Source organism: Aegilops tauschii, chromosome 3 (genome assembly GCF_002575655.3).
Source record: "Aegilops tauschii subsp. strangulata cultivar AL8/78 chromosome 3, Aet v6.0, whole genome shotgun sequence".
Lineage (NCBI taxonomy): Eukaryota > Viridiplantae > Streptophyta > Magnoliopsida > Poales > Poaceae > Aegilops > Aegilops tauschii.
The window spans coordinates 48,767,853-48,785,338 of NC_053037.3; the positions used below are offsets into that span (position 1 = coordinate 48,767,853).

The window sequence follows — 17,486 nt, forward strand, 5'->3', positions numbered from 1 at the left end:
CCAGTAGTTGTGTCTCACTACTCAGTTTTGCCATTAGAAGTTACAACTGCTCAAAAATGCCATCGATCCGTGAAATGCTTGCTCAAAACTGCCATCGTTCCGTTAGATATTTGCTCAAAAATGCCATTAGACATTGTTATTTTCACGTTAAACCCATTGACCATGTTAGTATATGACAAAAATAAGTCTAGACCCGCATGCCAGTTCTCTCTATCTCACAATGATAAGTGTGGTCCCACTTGTCAGGAGTAACCAAGCGAATAATTTTACATGAAAATAAGAACGCTGTTGGGATCAAGTCGGCCCCATACTTTATTGTAGTGAGATAGAGGGAGAGCTGACATGTTGGTTCATAGGTATTTATGTCATTATAACATGGGAAAAGAGATTTGAGATCACAATAATGGTGTCCAGTGGCATTTTTGAGCATGTGTCTAACGAAGCGATGCCATTTTTGAGAATTTGAAATTTTTAATGGCAAAACTGAGTAGTGGGAGACAACCGATGGCATAAATGATTAAAAAACCAAAAAATGTGGGCCAAACGAGATTCGAACCCCAAACATCAAGGTTTCCTTCAAGTTTTGTTAACCAACCAAGAAACAGGTTACTTATTGTGTCCATTTGCTTGCTTTATTGCTCCTTATGTGGTAAATATGACTGAAATTTCAGGCCGGTCTATTCGTACTTTAAATTGGGTTTTGGCCACATTTTTAAAGTAGGAAAAATGTTCCGCTCAGACAGCCATTACTGAAAAGGGACTACATTGGCCAGGCAATCATCCAAACAGGGCTATGTCAATTTAGTCAGGCAGAGAACAAGCACAACCAATGGTTGTTTCGAGCACCGACGCAACTCCTCGAGTCGGGGCAGATAGTTGCTCGTGTTGGGGAACGTAGTAATTTCAAAAAAATTCCTACGCACACGCAAGATCATGGTGATGCATAGCAACGAGAGGGGAGAGTGTTGTCCACATACCCTCGTAGACCGAAAGCGGAAGCGTTAGCACAACGCGGTTGATGTAGTCGTACGTCTTCACGATCCGACCGATCAAGTACCGAACGCACGGCACCTCCGAGTTCAGCACACGTTCATCCCGATGACGTCCCTCGAACTCCGATCCAGCCGAGTGTTGAGGGAGAGTTTCGTCAGCACGACGGCGTGGTGACGATGATGATGTTCTACCGACGCAGGGCTTCGCCTAAGCACCGCTACAGTATTATCGAGGTGGATTATGGTGGAGGGGGGCACCGCACACGGCTAAAAGATCAAGCGATCAATTGTTGTGTCTCCAAGGGGTGCCCCCCTCCCCGTATATAAAGGAGTGGAGGAGGGGGAGGGCCGGCCCTCTCTATGGCGCGCCCTAGGAGGAGTCCTACTCCCACCGGGAGTAGGATTCCCCCCTTCCAAGTAGTAGGAGTAGAAGTCAAGGAAAGGGAAGAGGGAAGAGAAGGAAGGAGGGGGTGCCGCCCCTCCCCCGAGTCCAATTCGGACTAGTCAATGGGGGGGGCGCGGCCTGCCTCTCCCTCTCCCCTAAAGCCCAATAAGGCACATATACTTCTTCCCCCGTATTCCCGTAACTCCCCTGTACTCCGAAAAATACCCGAACCACTCGGAACCTTTCCGATGTCCGAATATAGTCGTCCAATATATTGATCTTTACGTCTCGACCATTTCGAGACTCCTCGTCATGTCCCCGATCTCATCCGGGACTCCGAACTACCTTTGGTACATCAAAACACATAAACTCATAATATAACCGTCATCGAGCTTTAAGCGTGCGGACCCTACGGGTTCGAGAACAATGTAGACATGACCGAGACACGTCTCCGGTCAATAACCAATAGTGGAACATGGATGCTCATATTGGCTCCCACATATTCTACGAAGATCTTTATCGGTCAAACCGCATAACAACATACGTTGTTCCCTTTGTCATCGGTATGTTACTTGCCCGAGATTCGATAGTCGGTATCTCAATACCTTGTTCAATCTCGTTACCGGCAAGTCTCTTTACTCGTTCCGTAATACATCATCCCGCAACTAACTCATTAGTTACAATGCTTGCAAGGCTTATAGTGATGTGCATTACTGAGTGGGCCCAGAGATACCTCTCCGACAATCGGAGTGACAAATCCTAATCTCGAAATACGCCAACCCAACAAGTACCTTTGGAAGCACCTGTAGAGCACCTTTATAATCACCCAGTTACGTTGTGACGTTTGGTAGCACACAAAGTGTCCCCCCGGTAAACGGGAGTTGCATAATCTCATAGTCATAGGAACATGTATAAGTCATGAAGAAAGCAGTAGCAACATACTAAACGATCGAGTGCTAAGCTAACGGAATGGGTCAAGTCAATCACATCATTCTCCTAATGATGTGATCCCGTTAATCAAATGACAACTCATGTCTATGGTTAGGAAACATAACCATCTTTAATTAACGAGCTAGTCAAGTAGAGGCATACTAGTGACACTCTGTTTGTCTATGTATTCACACATGTATTATGTTTCCGGTTAATACAATTCTAGCATGAATAATAAATGTTTATCATGATATAAGGAAATAAATAATAACTTTATTATTGCCTCTAGGGAATATTTCCTTCAGTCTCCCACTTGCACTAGAGTCAATAATCTAGTTCATATCACCATGTGATTTAATACCGATAGTTCACATCACCATGTGATTAACACCCATAGTTCACATCGTCATGTGACCAACACCCAAAGGGTTTACTAGAGTCAATAATCTAGTTCACATCGCTATGTGATTAACACCCAAAGAGTACTAAGGTGCGATCATGTTTTGCTTGTGAGAGAAGTTTAGTCAACGGGTCTGCCACATTCAAATCCGTATGTATTTTGCAAATTTCTATGTCAACAATGCTCTGCACGGAGCTACTCTAGCTAATTGCTCCCACTTTCAATATGTATCCAGATTGAGACTTAGAGTCATCTGGATCAGTGTCAAAATTTGCATCGACGTAACCCTTACGACGAACCTTTTTGTCACCTCCATAATCGAGAAACATATCCTTATTCCACTAAGGATAATTTTGACCGCTGTCCAGTGATCTACTCCTAGATCATTATTGTACTCCCTTGCCAAAATCAGTGTAGGGTATACAATAGATCTGGTACACAGCATGGCATACTTTATAGAACCTATGGCTGAGGCATAGGGAATGACTTTCATTCTCTTTCTATCTTCTGCCGTGGACGGGCTTTGAGTCTTACTCAATTTCACACCTTGTAACACAGGCAAGAACTCTTTCTTTGACTGTTCCATTTTGAACTACTTCAAAATCTTGTCAAGGTATGCACTCATTGAAATACTTATCAAGCGTTTTGATCTATCTCTATAGATCTTGATGCTCAATATGTAAGCAGCTTCACCGAGGTCTTTCTTTGAAAAACTCCTTTCAAACACTCCTTTATGCTTTGCAGAATAATTCTACATTATTTCCGATCAACAATATATTATTCACATATACTTATCAGAAATGGTGTAGTGCTCCCACTCACTTTCTTGTAAATACAGGCTTCACCGCAAGTATATATAAAACTATATCCTTTGATCAACTTATCAAAGCGTATATTCCAACTCCGAGATGCTTGCACCAGTCCATAGATGGATCGCTGGAGCTTGCATATTTTGTTAGCACCTTTAGGATTGACAAAACCTTCTGGTTGCATCATATACAACTCTTCTTTAATAAATTCATTAAGGAATGCAGTTTTGTTTATCCATTTGACAGATTTCATAAAATGCGGCAATTGCTAACATGATTCGGACAGACTTAAGCATCGCTGTGAGTGAGAAAATCTCATCGTAGTCAACACCTTGAACTTTGTCAAAAACCTTTTTCGACAAGTCTAGCTTTGTAGATAGTAACACTACTATCAGCGTCCGTCTTCCTCTTGAAGATCCATTTATTTTCTATGGCTTGCCGATCATCGGGAAAGTCAACCAAAGTCCACACTTTGTTCTCATAGATGGATCCCATCTCAGATTTCATGGCCTCAAGCCATTTTGCGGAATCTGGGCTCACCATCGCTTCCTCATAGTTCGTAGGTTCGTCATGGTCAAGTAACATGACCTCCAGAACAGGATTACCGTACTACTCTGGTGCGGATCTCACTCTGGTTGACCTACGAGGTTCGGTAGTAACTTGATCCGAAGCTTCATGATCATCATCATTAACTTCCTCACTAATTGGTGTAAGCATCACTGGAACTGATTTTAGTGATGAACTACTTTCCAATTCGGGAGAAGGTACAGTTACCTCATCAAGTTCTACTTTCCTCCCACTCACTTCTTTCGAGAGAAACTCCTTCTCTAGAAAGGTTCCATTCTCAGCAACGAATATCTTGCCTTCGGATCTGTGATAGAAGGTGTACCCAACATTTTCTTTTGGGTATCCTATGAAGACGCACTTCTCTGATTTGGGTTTGAGCTTATCAGGTTGAAACCTTTTTCACATAAGCATTGCAACCTCAAACTTTAAGAAACGACAACTTTGGTTTCTTGCCAAGCCACAATTCATACGGTGTCGTCTCAAACGGATTTAGATGGTGCCCCTTTTTTTACGTGAATGCAGTTGTCTCTAATGCATAACCCCAAAACTGTAGTGGTAAATCGGTAAGAAACATCATAGATTGCACTAAATCCAATAAAGTAAGGTTATGACGTTCGGACACACCATTAAGCTGTGGTGTTCCAGGTGGCGTGAGTAGTGAAACTATTTCACATTGTTTTAACTGAAGGCCAAACTCGTAACCCAAATATTCGTCTCCACGATCAGATCGTAGAAACTTTATTTTCTTGTTACGATGATTTTCCACTTCACTCTGAAATTATATGAACTTTTCAAATGTTTCAGACTTATGTTTCATCAAGTAGATATACCCATATCTGCTCAAATCATCTGTGAAGGTCAGAAAATAACGATACCCGCCGCGAGCCTCAACACTCATCGGATTGCATACATCAGTATGTATTATTTCCAATAAGTCAGTTGCTCGCTCCATTGTTCCGGAGAACGGAGTCTTAGTCATCTTGCCCATAAGACATAGTTCACAAGCATCAAGTGATTCATAATCAAGTGATTCCAAAAGCCCATCAGCATGGAGTTTCTTCATGCGCTTTACACCAATATGACCTAAACGGCAGTGCCACAAATAAGTTGCACTATCATTATTAACTTTGCATCTTTTGGCTTCAATATTATGAATATGTGTATCACTACAATCGAGATCCAATGAACCATTTTCATTGGGTGTGTAACCATATAAGGTTTTATTCATGTAAACAGAACAACAATTATTCTCTAACTTAAATGAATAACCGCATTGCAATAAACATGATCAAATCATATTCATGCTCAACGCAAACACCAAATAACACTTATTTAGGTTCAACACTAATCCCGAAAGTATAGAGAGTGTGCGATGATGATCATATCAATCTTGGAACCACTTCCAATACACATCGTCACTTCATCCTTAACTAGTTTCTGTTCATTATGCAACTCCCGTTTCGAGTTACTACTCTTTAGCAACTGAACTAGTATCAAATACCGAGGGGTTGCTACGAACACTAGTAAAATACACATCAATAATATGTATATCAAATATACCTTTGTTCACTTTGCCATCCTTCTTATCCACCAAATACTTGGGGCAGTTCCGCTTCCAGTGACTAGTCCCTTTGCAGTAGAAGCACTTTGTCTCAGGCTTAGGTCCAGACTTGGGCTTCTTCACTTGAGCAGCAACTTGCTTGCTGTTCTACATGAAGTTCCCTTTCTTTCCCTTTGCCCTTTTCTTGAAACTAGTGGTCTTGTCAACCATCAACACTTGATGTTTTTCTTGATTTCTACCTTCACCGATTTAAGCATTGTGAGGAGCTTGGGAATTGTTTTCGTCATCCCTTGCATATTATAGTTCATCATGAAGTTCTAGTAACTTAGTGACAGTGATTAGAGAACTTTGTCAATTATTATCTTATCTGGAAGATTAACTCCCACTTGATTCAAGTGATTGTAGTACCCAGACAATCTGAGCACATGCTTACTGCTTGAGTTATTCTCCTCCATCTTTTAGCTATAGAACTTGTTGGAGACTTCATATCTCTCAACTCGGGTACCTGGAACATCTCATATGGTCCATGACGTTCAAAACGTCTTTGAAGTCCCGATTCTAAGCCGTTAAGCATGGTGCACTAAACTATCAAGTAGTCATCATATTGAGCTAGCCAAACGTTCATAACGTCTGCATTTGCTCCTACAATAGGTCTGTCACCTAGCGGTGCATCAAGGACATAATTCTTCTGTGCAGCAATGAGGATAAACCTCAGATCACGGACCAAGTCCGCACATTGCTACTATTATCTTTCAACTTAGTTTTCTCTAAGAACATACATAAAACATAGGGAAGCAACAACGCGAGCTATTGATCTACAACATAGATATGCTAATACTACCAGGACTAAGTTCATGATAAATTAAAGTTCAATTAATCATATTACTTAAGAACTCCCATTTAGATAGACATCCCTCTAATCCTCTAAGTGATCACGTGATCCATATCAACTAAACCATGTCCGATCATCACGTGAGATGGAGTAGTTTCAACGGTGAACATCACTATGTTGATCATATCCACTATATGATTCACACTCGACCTTTCGGTCTCCGTGTTCCGAGGCCATATCTGTTATATGCTAGGTGCGTCAAGCTTAACCTGAGTATTCCGCATGTGCAACTGTTTTGCACCCATTGTATTTGAACGTAGAGCCTATCACACCCGATCATCACGTGGTGTCTCAGCACGAAGAACTTTCGCAACGGTGCATACTCAGGGAGAACACTTATACTTTGATAATTTAGTGAGGGATCATCTTATAATGCTACCGTCAATCAAAGCAAGATAAGATGCATAAAAGATAAACATCACATGCAATCAATATAAGTGATATGATATGGCCATCATCATCTTGTGCTTGTGATCTCCATCTCCGAAGCACCGTCATGATCTCCATCGTCACCGGCATGACACCATGATCTCCATCATGTTGATCTATATCAATGTGTCGTCACATGGTCGTATCGCCAACTATTGCTCTTGTAACTATTGCTATCGCATAGTGATAAAGTAAAGCAATTATTTGGCGCTTGCATCTTATGCAATAAAGAGACAACCATAAAACTTTTGCCAGTTGCCGATAACTTCTACAAAACATTATCATCTCATACAACAACTTATATCTCATCACGTCTTGACCATATCACATCACAACATGCCCTGCAAAAACAAGTTAGACGTCCTCTACTTTGTTGTTGCAAGTTTTACGTGGCTGCTACGGGCTGAGCAAGAACCGTTCATACCTACGCATCAAAACCACAACGATAGTTCGTCAAGTTAGTGTTGTTTTAACCTTCTCAAGGACCGGGCGTAGCCACACTCGGTTCAACTAAAGTTGGAGAAACTGACACCCGCCAGCCATCTCTGTGCAAAGCACGTCGGAAGAACCAGTCTCGCATAAGCGCACGCGTAATGTCGATCCGGGCCGCTTCATCCAACAATACCGCCGAACCAAAGTATGACATGCTGGTAAGCAGTATGACTTATATCACCCACAACTCACTTGTATTCTACTCGTGCATATAACATCAACGCTTTAAACCAGGCTCTGATACCACTGTTGAGAAACGTAGTAATTTCAAAAAAAATTCTACGCACACGCAAGATCATGGTGATGCATAGCAACGAGAGGGGATAGTGTTGTCCACGTACCCTCGTAGACCGAAAGCGGAAGCGTTAGCACAACGCGGTTGATGTAGTCGTACGTCTTCACGATCCGACCGATCAAGTACCGAACGCACGACACCTCCGAGTTCAGCACACGTTCAGCCCGATGACGTCCCTCGAACTCCGATCCTGCCGAGTGTTGAGGGAGAGTTTCGTCAGCACGAGGGCGTGGTGACGATGATGATGTTCTACCGACGCAGGGCTTCGCCTAAGCACCGCTACAGTATTATCGAGGTGGACTATGATGGAGGGGGGCACCGCACACGGCTAAAAGATCAAGCGATCAATTGTTGTGTCTCCAAGGGGTGCCCCCTCCCGGTATATAAAGGAGTGGAGGAGGGGGAGGGCCGGCCCTCTCTATGGCGCACCCTAGGAGGAGTCCTACTCCCACCGGGAGTAGGATTCCCCCCTTCCAAGTAGTAGGAGTAGGAGTCAAGAAAAGGGAAGAGGGAAGAGAAGGAAGGAGGGGGCGCCGCCCCTCCCCCTAGTCCAATTCGGACTAGTCAATGGGGGGGCGCGGCCTGCCTCTCCCTCTCCCCTAAAGCCCGATAAGGCCCATATACTTCTTCCCCCGTATTCCAGTAACTCCCCGGTACTCCGAAAAATACCCGAACCACTCGGAACCTTTCCGATGTCCGAATATAGTCGTCCAATATATCGATCTTTACGTTTCGACCATTTCGAGACTCCTCGTCATGTCCCCGATGTCATCCGGGACTCCGAACTACCTTCGGTACATCAAAACACATAAACTCATAATATAATCGTCATCGAACTTTAAGCGTGCGGACCCTACGGGTTCGAAAACAATGTAGACATGACCGAGACACGTCTCCGGTCAATAACCAATAGCGGAACCTGGATGCTCATATTGGCTCCCACATATTCTACGAAGATCTTTATCGGTCAAACCGCATAACAACATACGTTGTTCCTTTTGTCATCGGTATGTTACTTGCCCGAGATTCGATCGTCGGTATCTCAATACCTAGTTCAATCTCGTTACCGGCAAGTCTCTTTACTCGTTCCGTAATACATCATCCCGCAACTAACTCATTAGTTACAATGCTTGCAAGGCTTATAGTGATGTGCATTACTGAGTGGGCCCAGAGATACCTCTCCGACAATCGGAGTGACAAATCCTAATCTCGAAATACGCCAACCCAACAAGTACCTTTGGAAGCACCTGTAGAGCACCTTTATAATCACCCAGTTATGTTGTGACGTTTGGTAGCACACAAAGTGTTCCTCCGGTAAACGGGAGTTGCATAATCTCATAGTCATAGGAACATGTATAAGTCATGAAGAAAGCAGTAGCAACATACTAAGCGATCGAGTGCTAAGCTAACGGAATGGGTCAAGTCAATCACATCATTCTCCTAATGATGTGATCCCATTAATCAAATGACAACTCATGTCTATGGTTAGAAAACATAACCATCTTTAATTAACGAGCTAGTCAAGTAGAGGCATACTAGTGACACTCTGTTTGTCTATGTATTCACACATGTATTATGTTTCCGGTTAATACAATTCTAGCATGAATAATAAACGTTTATCATGATATAAAAAAATAAATAATAACTTTATTATTGGCTCTAGGGCATATTTCCTTCAGCTCGGTAGTGGCACCCATCAATGCAGACTTACACGAGACTGCTTGCATCCCTACCTCCATGCAAAACTCTAACGCATAGCCCGTGATGACTCTCCGTGGCCCGTCGGTGGTCTGTATGGAGACTCCGCAGCAAAATCAAATAACCCACATGAACAACAAATCCACAAGTTTTATTGTATTTTGATAAACAAAAGCAGAAAATTTGTCGCACTGCAACCTACATTCATGAAATAGCTACAACTAATTATAACTATAGGGATGTTCACGGCAAGGACTAATTGCAGCCACGTCCATAGCTACCACCCGTGGGATGTCCGTGAGCACCTCCGATGCCTCGGCCACCGGCACGGCCACGCCCTTGGACATGGCCATGGGCATCCCCATGGCCACCGCCAGCGCTATGTAAGACCACGTCCATGGCGCGTTGATATCCTTCCTCTGGCTCCTCTAACTCCTAGGCAAGCTCCTCCACGGTCAACTCCATCTGTGCAACCTCCTCAATGACTAGCACCATCTGCGTCTACCATGTTTATGTTTGTCAGTTCTACTGTGAGTGTATCCAAAATCAACTTAACAAAGTAGAAAACTAGCAGATCGATTTAATTTCGTATGCATGTAAAAAACAAGCACATTTCACCGATGAATGGTAGTTACCATGGTTACATTGATCTCTTGCTGCCGAAACTTCGACAAGTCCCTAAGAAGTACACCTACTCGTGATGGTATTGCCACTCTCTCGGCTTCTTTGGGCAGTGATGAATCTCCAATCAATACGTCTTCTGCTCCTAAAGATATTGCCATGCAGTCAGCTTCTCCTGACACATTCTCTGCATAGTAGGTAACACCACAACAAACATCAGTTCAGCCAAGCGACTTTGGTTTGTTCTGTAAAACACATGATTACAATAATAAATAAATTTACACGGGATAAAAATAGAGACACTTTCAATTAGCCCACTTTGCACTTAATTATAAGATGTAGATCCACGTTTATTATATTTTCCTATCCTAATGAAGTAATGAGGGCTTCACGTCTGTGTCTTTTTAAATAAGGGAGCAGAACAACAACAACAACAACAACAACAACAACAACAAAGCCCTTAGTCCCAAACAAGTTGGGGTAGGCTAGAGATGAAATTCATAAGATATCGCGACCAACTCATGGCTCTCGCACATGGTTAGCAAGCTTCCACGCACCCCTGTTCATAGCTACTTCTTTGGTGATACTCCTATCCTTCAGGTCACTCTTAACGGACTCCTCCCATGTCAAATTCGGTCTACCCCGACCTCGCTCGACATTCTCCGCACGCTTTAACCGTCCGCTATGTACTGGAGCAGACCAATCCGGTATAAGTGTATCCAGAATCGACAAAACGAACCAAAATTCTAGTCCATCAACACACAAAAAACTAGTCACAACTCAATGGCTGGGAGCACACCAAGGAATCAAATCACCACAAAGGTCTATAAATGGAACATCATCTAGTCTACTAGAAATTAGGAACTACAAATATGATAAAGCATGTTTATTCATCATGTCTCCAAGGCTATGTCCCAGAGCAAGTGGCAGAGGAGAGGACCTAGTAAAAATAGGAATTTACCATCACACTTGTAGCCGAGAAGATACACCACCACCACGTGTTGTCGCATGGCTGGAGTCCCACGCATACAAGGTCCTAGGAAACCTACATGTTGGGACGCTAACCACCAGTTCACACCGACTGAGAGGCACAGGTCCACGTGCACACAACAACAGGACTAACCTGCTTGTACATCAACACAAGTCAAATATCAACTAAACATCACACAACACCTACACTTATGCATGCCTTGGTAAGAAGGACTAAAAATGTAATGTGATCTAGTAGGTAGTAGCAACTAGAAACCAATTCTTTCATGATGCTTGGATACCTAATAATGCTTTGTTAATATGTAGGCAAGCATTTCATAGAACAGAGAAACAGTCTACACCTACAAGTACAATATAATTCAATGATTCGTAAAAGTAGCATTTTAGATGTTCAAAGCCATAGACAATTTATAAATGGCTACCACATGGCTCCAGAATAAAGCAAACAAGCTTCTAAATTCTAAACAGGGATGAGTTATTTTGAGCGTCAAAATGTAAAACTCAAGGAAATCGGTACCGAAATACTGATAAGCAAATAACCAATACAAGGAGCTATTAGCTAGTCAATCAATCAAAACATATCAAATATCTTGAAACACCCAACAATGTACATTTTTCACACATGTGCAGCAGTTGGTAACTTGGCATGCATACATCATAGCAGATTACGTAAGCTAACAAATAAACTTGAGCTACACCTGCTATGCTAATGGAAAAACAATTGCACCCATAATAGCAGATTCAGAAACGAAAGCATTCGTGCATGTCAGGATATCAGACCTGTAGTATTCATGTCAGAAACTTTATGCTAGGGATCACTAGATGAGGAACTAATTCAAATTTCATAGAAATTTCGCCAAAGCAAGATTATATAAGCCCACCCAAATCTTCACTCCCAGTCAGCTAGAACAAACAAGATTATACATGATGCACTTGTTTTTTTCTACAAGCAGAAAAAACTCTTAGTCCAAAAGCAACAACACAAACACTGGCTGATTCAGCAATATAACTTTTAGCTAGGGGAGAAGAACGAGAGGATTGCAACCTAAAGACTAGGACATCAAGTACAAAATAAACTTTTGCGTTGATACAACAGTTGAAATCTTTACACCGTAACAATATAAACGGCAGACAAAGAGACTCGGGAGGACTCACCTTTAATTTTTGTAGACATCGTTGTATTAGGGTGACAGTGGAGAGCTGGACGAAGACGAGGACCAAACAACACGGCCAGCGGACGCACATGTAGGAGGCAAGACATCCCAATCAACTGACCATTTACATACAACAACAAAAATTCATTTTATTCTCATTGCATCTGACCAGGCAATGAGGTAGGACTGCTACAGCTGGGATCATGTAAATTCTCTTGTCGGGACTTAGCATAACCCGCTCCGGAACAATATATGGTTATATTAGCCCTTCTCAATGATGTTGCACCAGAGAGAGCTAAGCAATGTCCCGTTTTCAATATATTTACTTGACAAGACAAGTATTTTCACCAAAATACAAAGCCAGAGAGAGCCCTTCGATAAAACTAAACCATACTAGAATAGGGCCCTTTCTATAGGAACCTAAGTGGCCTTGGCACCCAAAGCTATACGCATAGCCATGGCTCTATGATTACGTGCTTAGAGCAAGGGGAGGAAAATGCTCAGGAGGACTCACCTTCAATTTTTGTAGCCATCGCCATTGCAGGGTGACAGTGGAGAGCTGGACAAAGACAATGAGACCAAGCCCAGCCTACATGGCCGGTGAATGCACGCGAGGGAGGCAAGACAACCCAATTAACTGCCCAACTACATACAGTGAAAAAGTTAAGCTACAATACCGCCTCTGGTCCTAATATATATACAGCTACCGGCTGCGGCCAGAGACACACCGAAAACACCTAGGGTTTTGCCTCATCTCACAACTTGCGCCGCCATCGTAGTCTACTCCATCCCAAACGCCGGCGTGCATCGGCGCGTGGGAGAGCAGGTCTCCGGAACCGTTCGTCTTTGCGATCCTGCACCGGGAGAGGACGAATTAGGTTTTTGGGAAGCGCTGTGCGCGACTGCTCAAATTCGTCATCACGGGTCGTCTTCCGTCCAAGTCGGGCGGTGCTACTCATCGTCGTATTCATCGCCGTCAGCAGCAGATCGTCGCCAACATCGCCATCAACACTGTCGCACCCATAATAGCTAACGATCAGTACGTCCAACATCCTCTGTTCATGTCTGTTTCTACAGCTATTGTTACGTGTTTGCTGCTGTTATGCATGTCTTGCTGTTCTTCTAATTTGCTAGATTATTGCATGCTAGTATCTCTTCTAGTCATGAATTATTTACTGGAATTAATCATGAACTTGCCTAATATTCCAACAGGAACTTTGGATGCTAGTTGAGTTAAACCATTTCCCCGAGAGGAATATAGGAATTCGGCTATAACAACATTCTATGTAGAGTCGCAAAAACTGGGAATTGATCAAATACAGGAGCAGGTAGATGGCAATGGCAGTTTTACAAACCCAATGACACTTGCTTGAGCTACAAATTATAAGTTGGAAACTGGTAAGATTAAAACTTAGTGAACTGGGTATTTCAAAACGTCAATGTCACTTAGCAGTGTACTCCTAGTATTGTCTTGTACTTCAAGTTGATCGTGTACTGTTTTAATATATGCCCACGAGGCGCAAATAATACATCAACAATTCCACAGTCTCCCCCTCTGTTCTTTGTACAGACGTGCTTTTCTTTTGCTTTTCTTTGTGAATGGATGGACGCGCTTTGGGAAATTTACCGATCGACATACTTATTACCGTGCGCTGGACCGCTGGCGCTGGTCACGCAGAAACACACGGTCACCGCCGTGTATCTTATCGGGGTCACTCACGGTCGGGCCGCGCTTTCGCTTTACGCCGGAAACGGCAAGTTTCCAAGCCCGGAAGGAGGCGCGGTGACCCAAACACGTCCCAGACCGGCAACGCAGCCGCCGCTTTTGTTTTCTTCCACGCGCACCGCAGCAGAGGATCGGTGACTGGCTTGCTTTCCGGTCGGGCGTGACGGGCGGACCGGTCGCCGTATTAGCTGACTGAACTGCTACTGCTACAGTCACACGGTACACTGGAGGGGGTCGGGATCGCTGCCTCGTGGAAGCAGCAGGGTAGTCAAAAAAGCTATAGTCGCCGCCGAAGCTTCCCGGAATTTGCACCGCATTTCGTCTGTACGGCGGCGCGTGGCCACGGACTATCACTAGAGGAGAGGAGAGCACACCCGAGTTCACAGTTTCAGTCTCAGTTGTTACAGCCTTTGCCTGGAAGGACCAAGAAGAAGAAGAACAGTATACGTGCCACACAAGGTACTTTAGAATGCTTCTCCTGCTACGATCGAGCCCCTTTTGCCGGCACCACGGACTGACTTGCTGCTCGATCCCTTCTTCTTCTAGCCAAGAGAAGATGGGGCGCGGGAGGACGGAGATGAAGAAGATCCAGAACGATGTGTCACGGCGGGCCACCTTCGGCAAGCGCCGCCGCGGCCTGCTGAAGAAGGCGCACGAGCTCGCCGTACTCTGCGGCGTCGACCTCGGCCTCCTCGTCTTCGACGACGACGGCGCCGGCAAGCTGTTCGACTACTGCGCCCCTAACACAAGGTCCGCCCTCCGCCCGTTCCGTCACGCCTAATTTGGATTTGGTTCTAGCTAGCTTGTGAGGTGCCTCTCTGCTACCTTGTTGACCAACCTCCCAATTGATTCTTCTGTTTATAGTGCAAGTGTGGATGTGTGTTGTGATTCATTCCGGTCCGGACAAGCGAAACTCTGCATTATGGTTTTGATGAACATATATACCGATTACTGAACCTGCATCCTTTGCGAGTGCCAACCGGCCATCTTTGACATCGTCCTAGCTAGGCTCCTAGCCAGCCACAGTATTGGCAATTGGCATGCTCGAATTGGGTTTTGTGATCAAGTTAGTCAGATGATGCTTTTGAATTTAGCTCTGATCTTAATCTTCTGCTCAGATTCAGATGCTTATGTTCATATTCAGTCTACAAACATGTTTATACCTGACTTGTCATTTTTAAGCTGGAGCGAGCTAATTGAGCGCTACGAGAGCATCACCAAACACCAGTTCCAGTTCCAGGGCCAGGGGATACATCATGATGATCATCAGGTCAATAAACAAAGAGAACACATCCAGTCATGTACAACATCCAGTACATACACTCATAGTTAACTGCATGCTTGCCTTCTGATTGGTCTATGCGATTCTTTGCACACAGCAGCAACCGTCGGCGGATATCATCGCAGGGCTGAGGCGTGAGGGTGACCATCTGGAGGCCAGCGTGACGAGGCAGACCGGAGAAAACCTGTCATCCACTGCGACGGCGGCGGAACTCGACGAACTGGAGCAGCGGCTGGAGTGCGTGCTGGGTAAAGTCCGTGAAACGAAGGTACACACACGTCCTGCACTGCACGAAACTGTGGTGCTCACATGCTCAGTGTTTGAGTGAACTGCATGACTTTCTCGTGTATGTGTAGGACAAGTTGCTGGAGCAGCAGTTGGGCGAATCACACCACAAGGTAAGTAGTGTAATCCTTTTTAGGAGAACCAAAATCGATTCAGAGGCACACAAAGCAATTTTTCATCCGGAATTTAATTGTGAATGACATTGTGCATATGACACGTAGGTGCACATCTTGGAGGACCAGAACAGCTTCCTTCGCCGCCTGGTAATTGTGAATGACATCGCTGCCTGCCTGCTGAGCTGCTATGTATACTGGCTTCCTGAATGTGTCTTCACTCTTTGTCAGATGGGCGAGGAGGGGCAGCAACGTGCTGCTGTGGAGGCGTCCGCGGTGCCGCCGAAGCTACCGGAGGTGGAGGAGGAGGAATTGACGACGCTGCGGCTGTGGCCGCGGCAGCTCCCCGACGTGTAAGGCATAGGCCTCAAGCCCAGCCTGCAACTCTCCATACTTGAGTTGCCTGTGTGCATGTGGCTGCGGGTTGCTTGGATCGATCACGCCTTATTTTCAGGAAGTCCTTTGTGATAGTTGATAACCTCGGGACGAGACTTGAGGAACCGGTAGAACTCCTCGTCCGGCGGAGATACTCCACGTAGCCTCGCCCGCTCTTGAGGTGTAAAGTCTGCAAAAAAGCCGTATTTCTTTTGCACAGACGAGGAGTGGTGTGAGTCGAGTTCCTCGACTCTGGCCTTGAACAGTTGAAACCGCATGGCCTTCTCTTCCTCGTCGAAGTATGTTTTGTTGTACTTCTTCATCCAGTCCTCGAACTCCGCCTCCATGTCCCGCTGTTCCTTCAGGGGCTCGCTGCCACCAGTCGCCTCATGCCCGGCATTCCGATCATCGCACACCTCGTCGCTGATGATCTTTCCGGGCTTCATGTCAGTCACCTCCTTCCTGGCCTTCTCGTCCCCAATCACCTTGCAAGCTGACTCATCGGTGTCTTTCTTGAGATACAGAAACGCGAATCCACCGGATGACGCAGCCGCGGATACAGCGGCGCCACCGACGGCGAGGTTCCTCCAGGAGTGGAGAAAGCGTGCCGGCCTCCCCGCAGCCGATCCTCGGGTCCCCAGCGCTTGTGCGTGCGCGCGTGGCGAGAACCTCCGTGTGAGGAGCGAACCGAGGGCCCGGAGAGACATGGTTGCGACCGCCCCACTCTTCGATTTCCGTTTCCCTCGTCTCCGCCGCGGCAGCCGCCTCGCCTCGATTCTAAGGCTTGGCGGACCTTCGCTCGTGTCTAAGTTTTGTAGTACTATTGCATTGCGGTGCATGTCAACGTCAGGTGAGGGCCTTGTTTCAAGGTACTTTGGGCTAAATAGCGTTTTACTGTGTGGGCGTTGTTGGGCCGGGCTTTAGAGCAACTCCAACGCGATGACCCAAATGGACACATGCTTTGTCCGCCTATTGTTTGTTTGGGTCGGTTAAGTGAACAGACGAGATCGCTTTTTGATTTTGGGTCGGCATGTGCGTCGAACGGGAGATACACCAATATTTACCCGTGTCCAAAGAAAAAAATATATGATAAACACGTGGCCGAAAATAACCTTAATAACACATAATTAAAATAAATGGCTGGTCAAAGTCCACTTAAACATTAATTAAATAATAATAAAACTCCGGGCCGCACGCTACCCTAGGCATCCGTCTTGGCCTTGCCCTTGCCGTCGTTGTCGCCGCCGGTGAGGTCGATGAAGACAGGAGGAGGACCAGCCCATCCGAACGCGGTTTGATAGGCCGCTAAGGTAGCCTCCTCCGGCGTATGCCACGGCGGCGCTCCTCCTCCTCATCCTCAAGGCACAGTGGCTCGGCGTCTGCTACGGCGGCGGCATTGCGGTGAGGGGCGCACTCCTCCTCCTCACCCTCAAGGCGTAGTACTGCCTCCCCGCCGCGGCGCAACTGCCGCTCACCGCCGGCTTCCTCCT

General features: G+C 45.3%; 1 protein-coding gene across 1 annotated transcript; it reads left to right on the forward strand.

Annotated features, from left to right (window-relative positions):
* The first annotated feature begins 13,768 nt into the window (after window positions 1-13,768).
* On the forward strand, window positions 13,769-17,074 carry LOC109738715 (MADS-box transcription factor 30-like). The gene is made up of 6 exons (XM_020297802.3): window positions 13,769-14,691; window positions 15,124-15,211; window positions 15,324-15,491; window positions 15,580-15,621; window positions 15,730-15,771; window positions 15,853-17,074. The coding sequence occupies exons 1-6, from the start codon at window positions 14,411-14,413 to the stop codon at window positions 15,976-15,978; spliced, it is 747 nt and encodes a 248-aa protein (XP_020153391.2). The 5' UTR covers window positions 13,769-14,410; the 3' UTR covers window positions 15,979-17,074.
* The last annotated feature ends 412 nt before the right edge of the window (window positions 17,075-17,486 follow it).

Bases quoted from the DNA above. Each gene is read 5' to 3' on its own strand.
- LOC109738715 (XM_020297802.3), top strand. From the start codon at position 14,411: ATGCTTCTCCTGCTACGATCGAGCCCCTTTTGCCGGCACCACGGACTG. The intron at 15,492-15,579 runs GTACACACACGT...GTGTATGTGTAG, and splicing joins GTAAAGTCCGTGAAACGAAG to GACAAGTTGCTGGAGCAGCA. The intron at 15,622-15,729 runs GTAAGTAGTGTA...TATGACACGTAG, and splicing joins TGGGCGAATCACACCACAAG to GTGCACATCTTGGAGGACCA.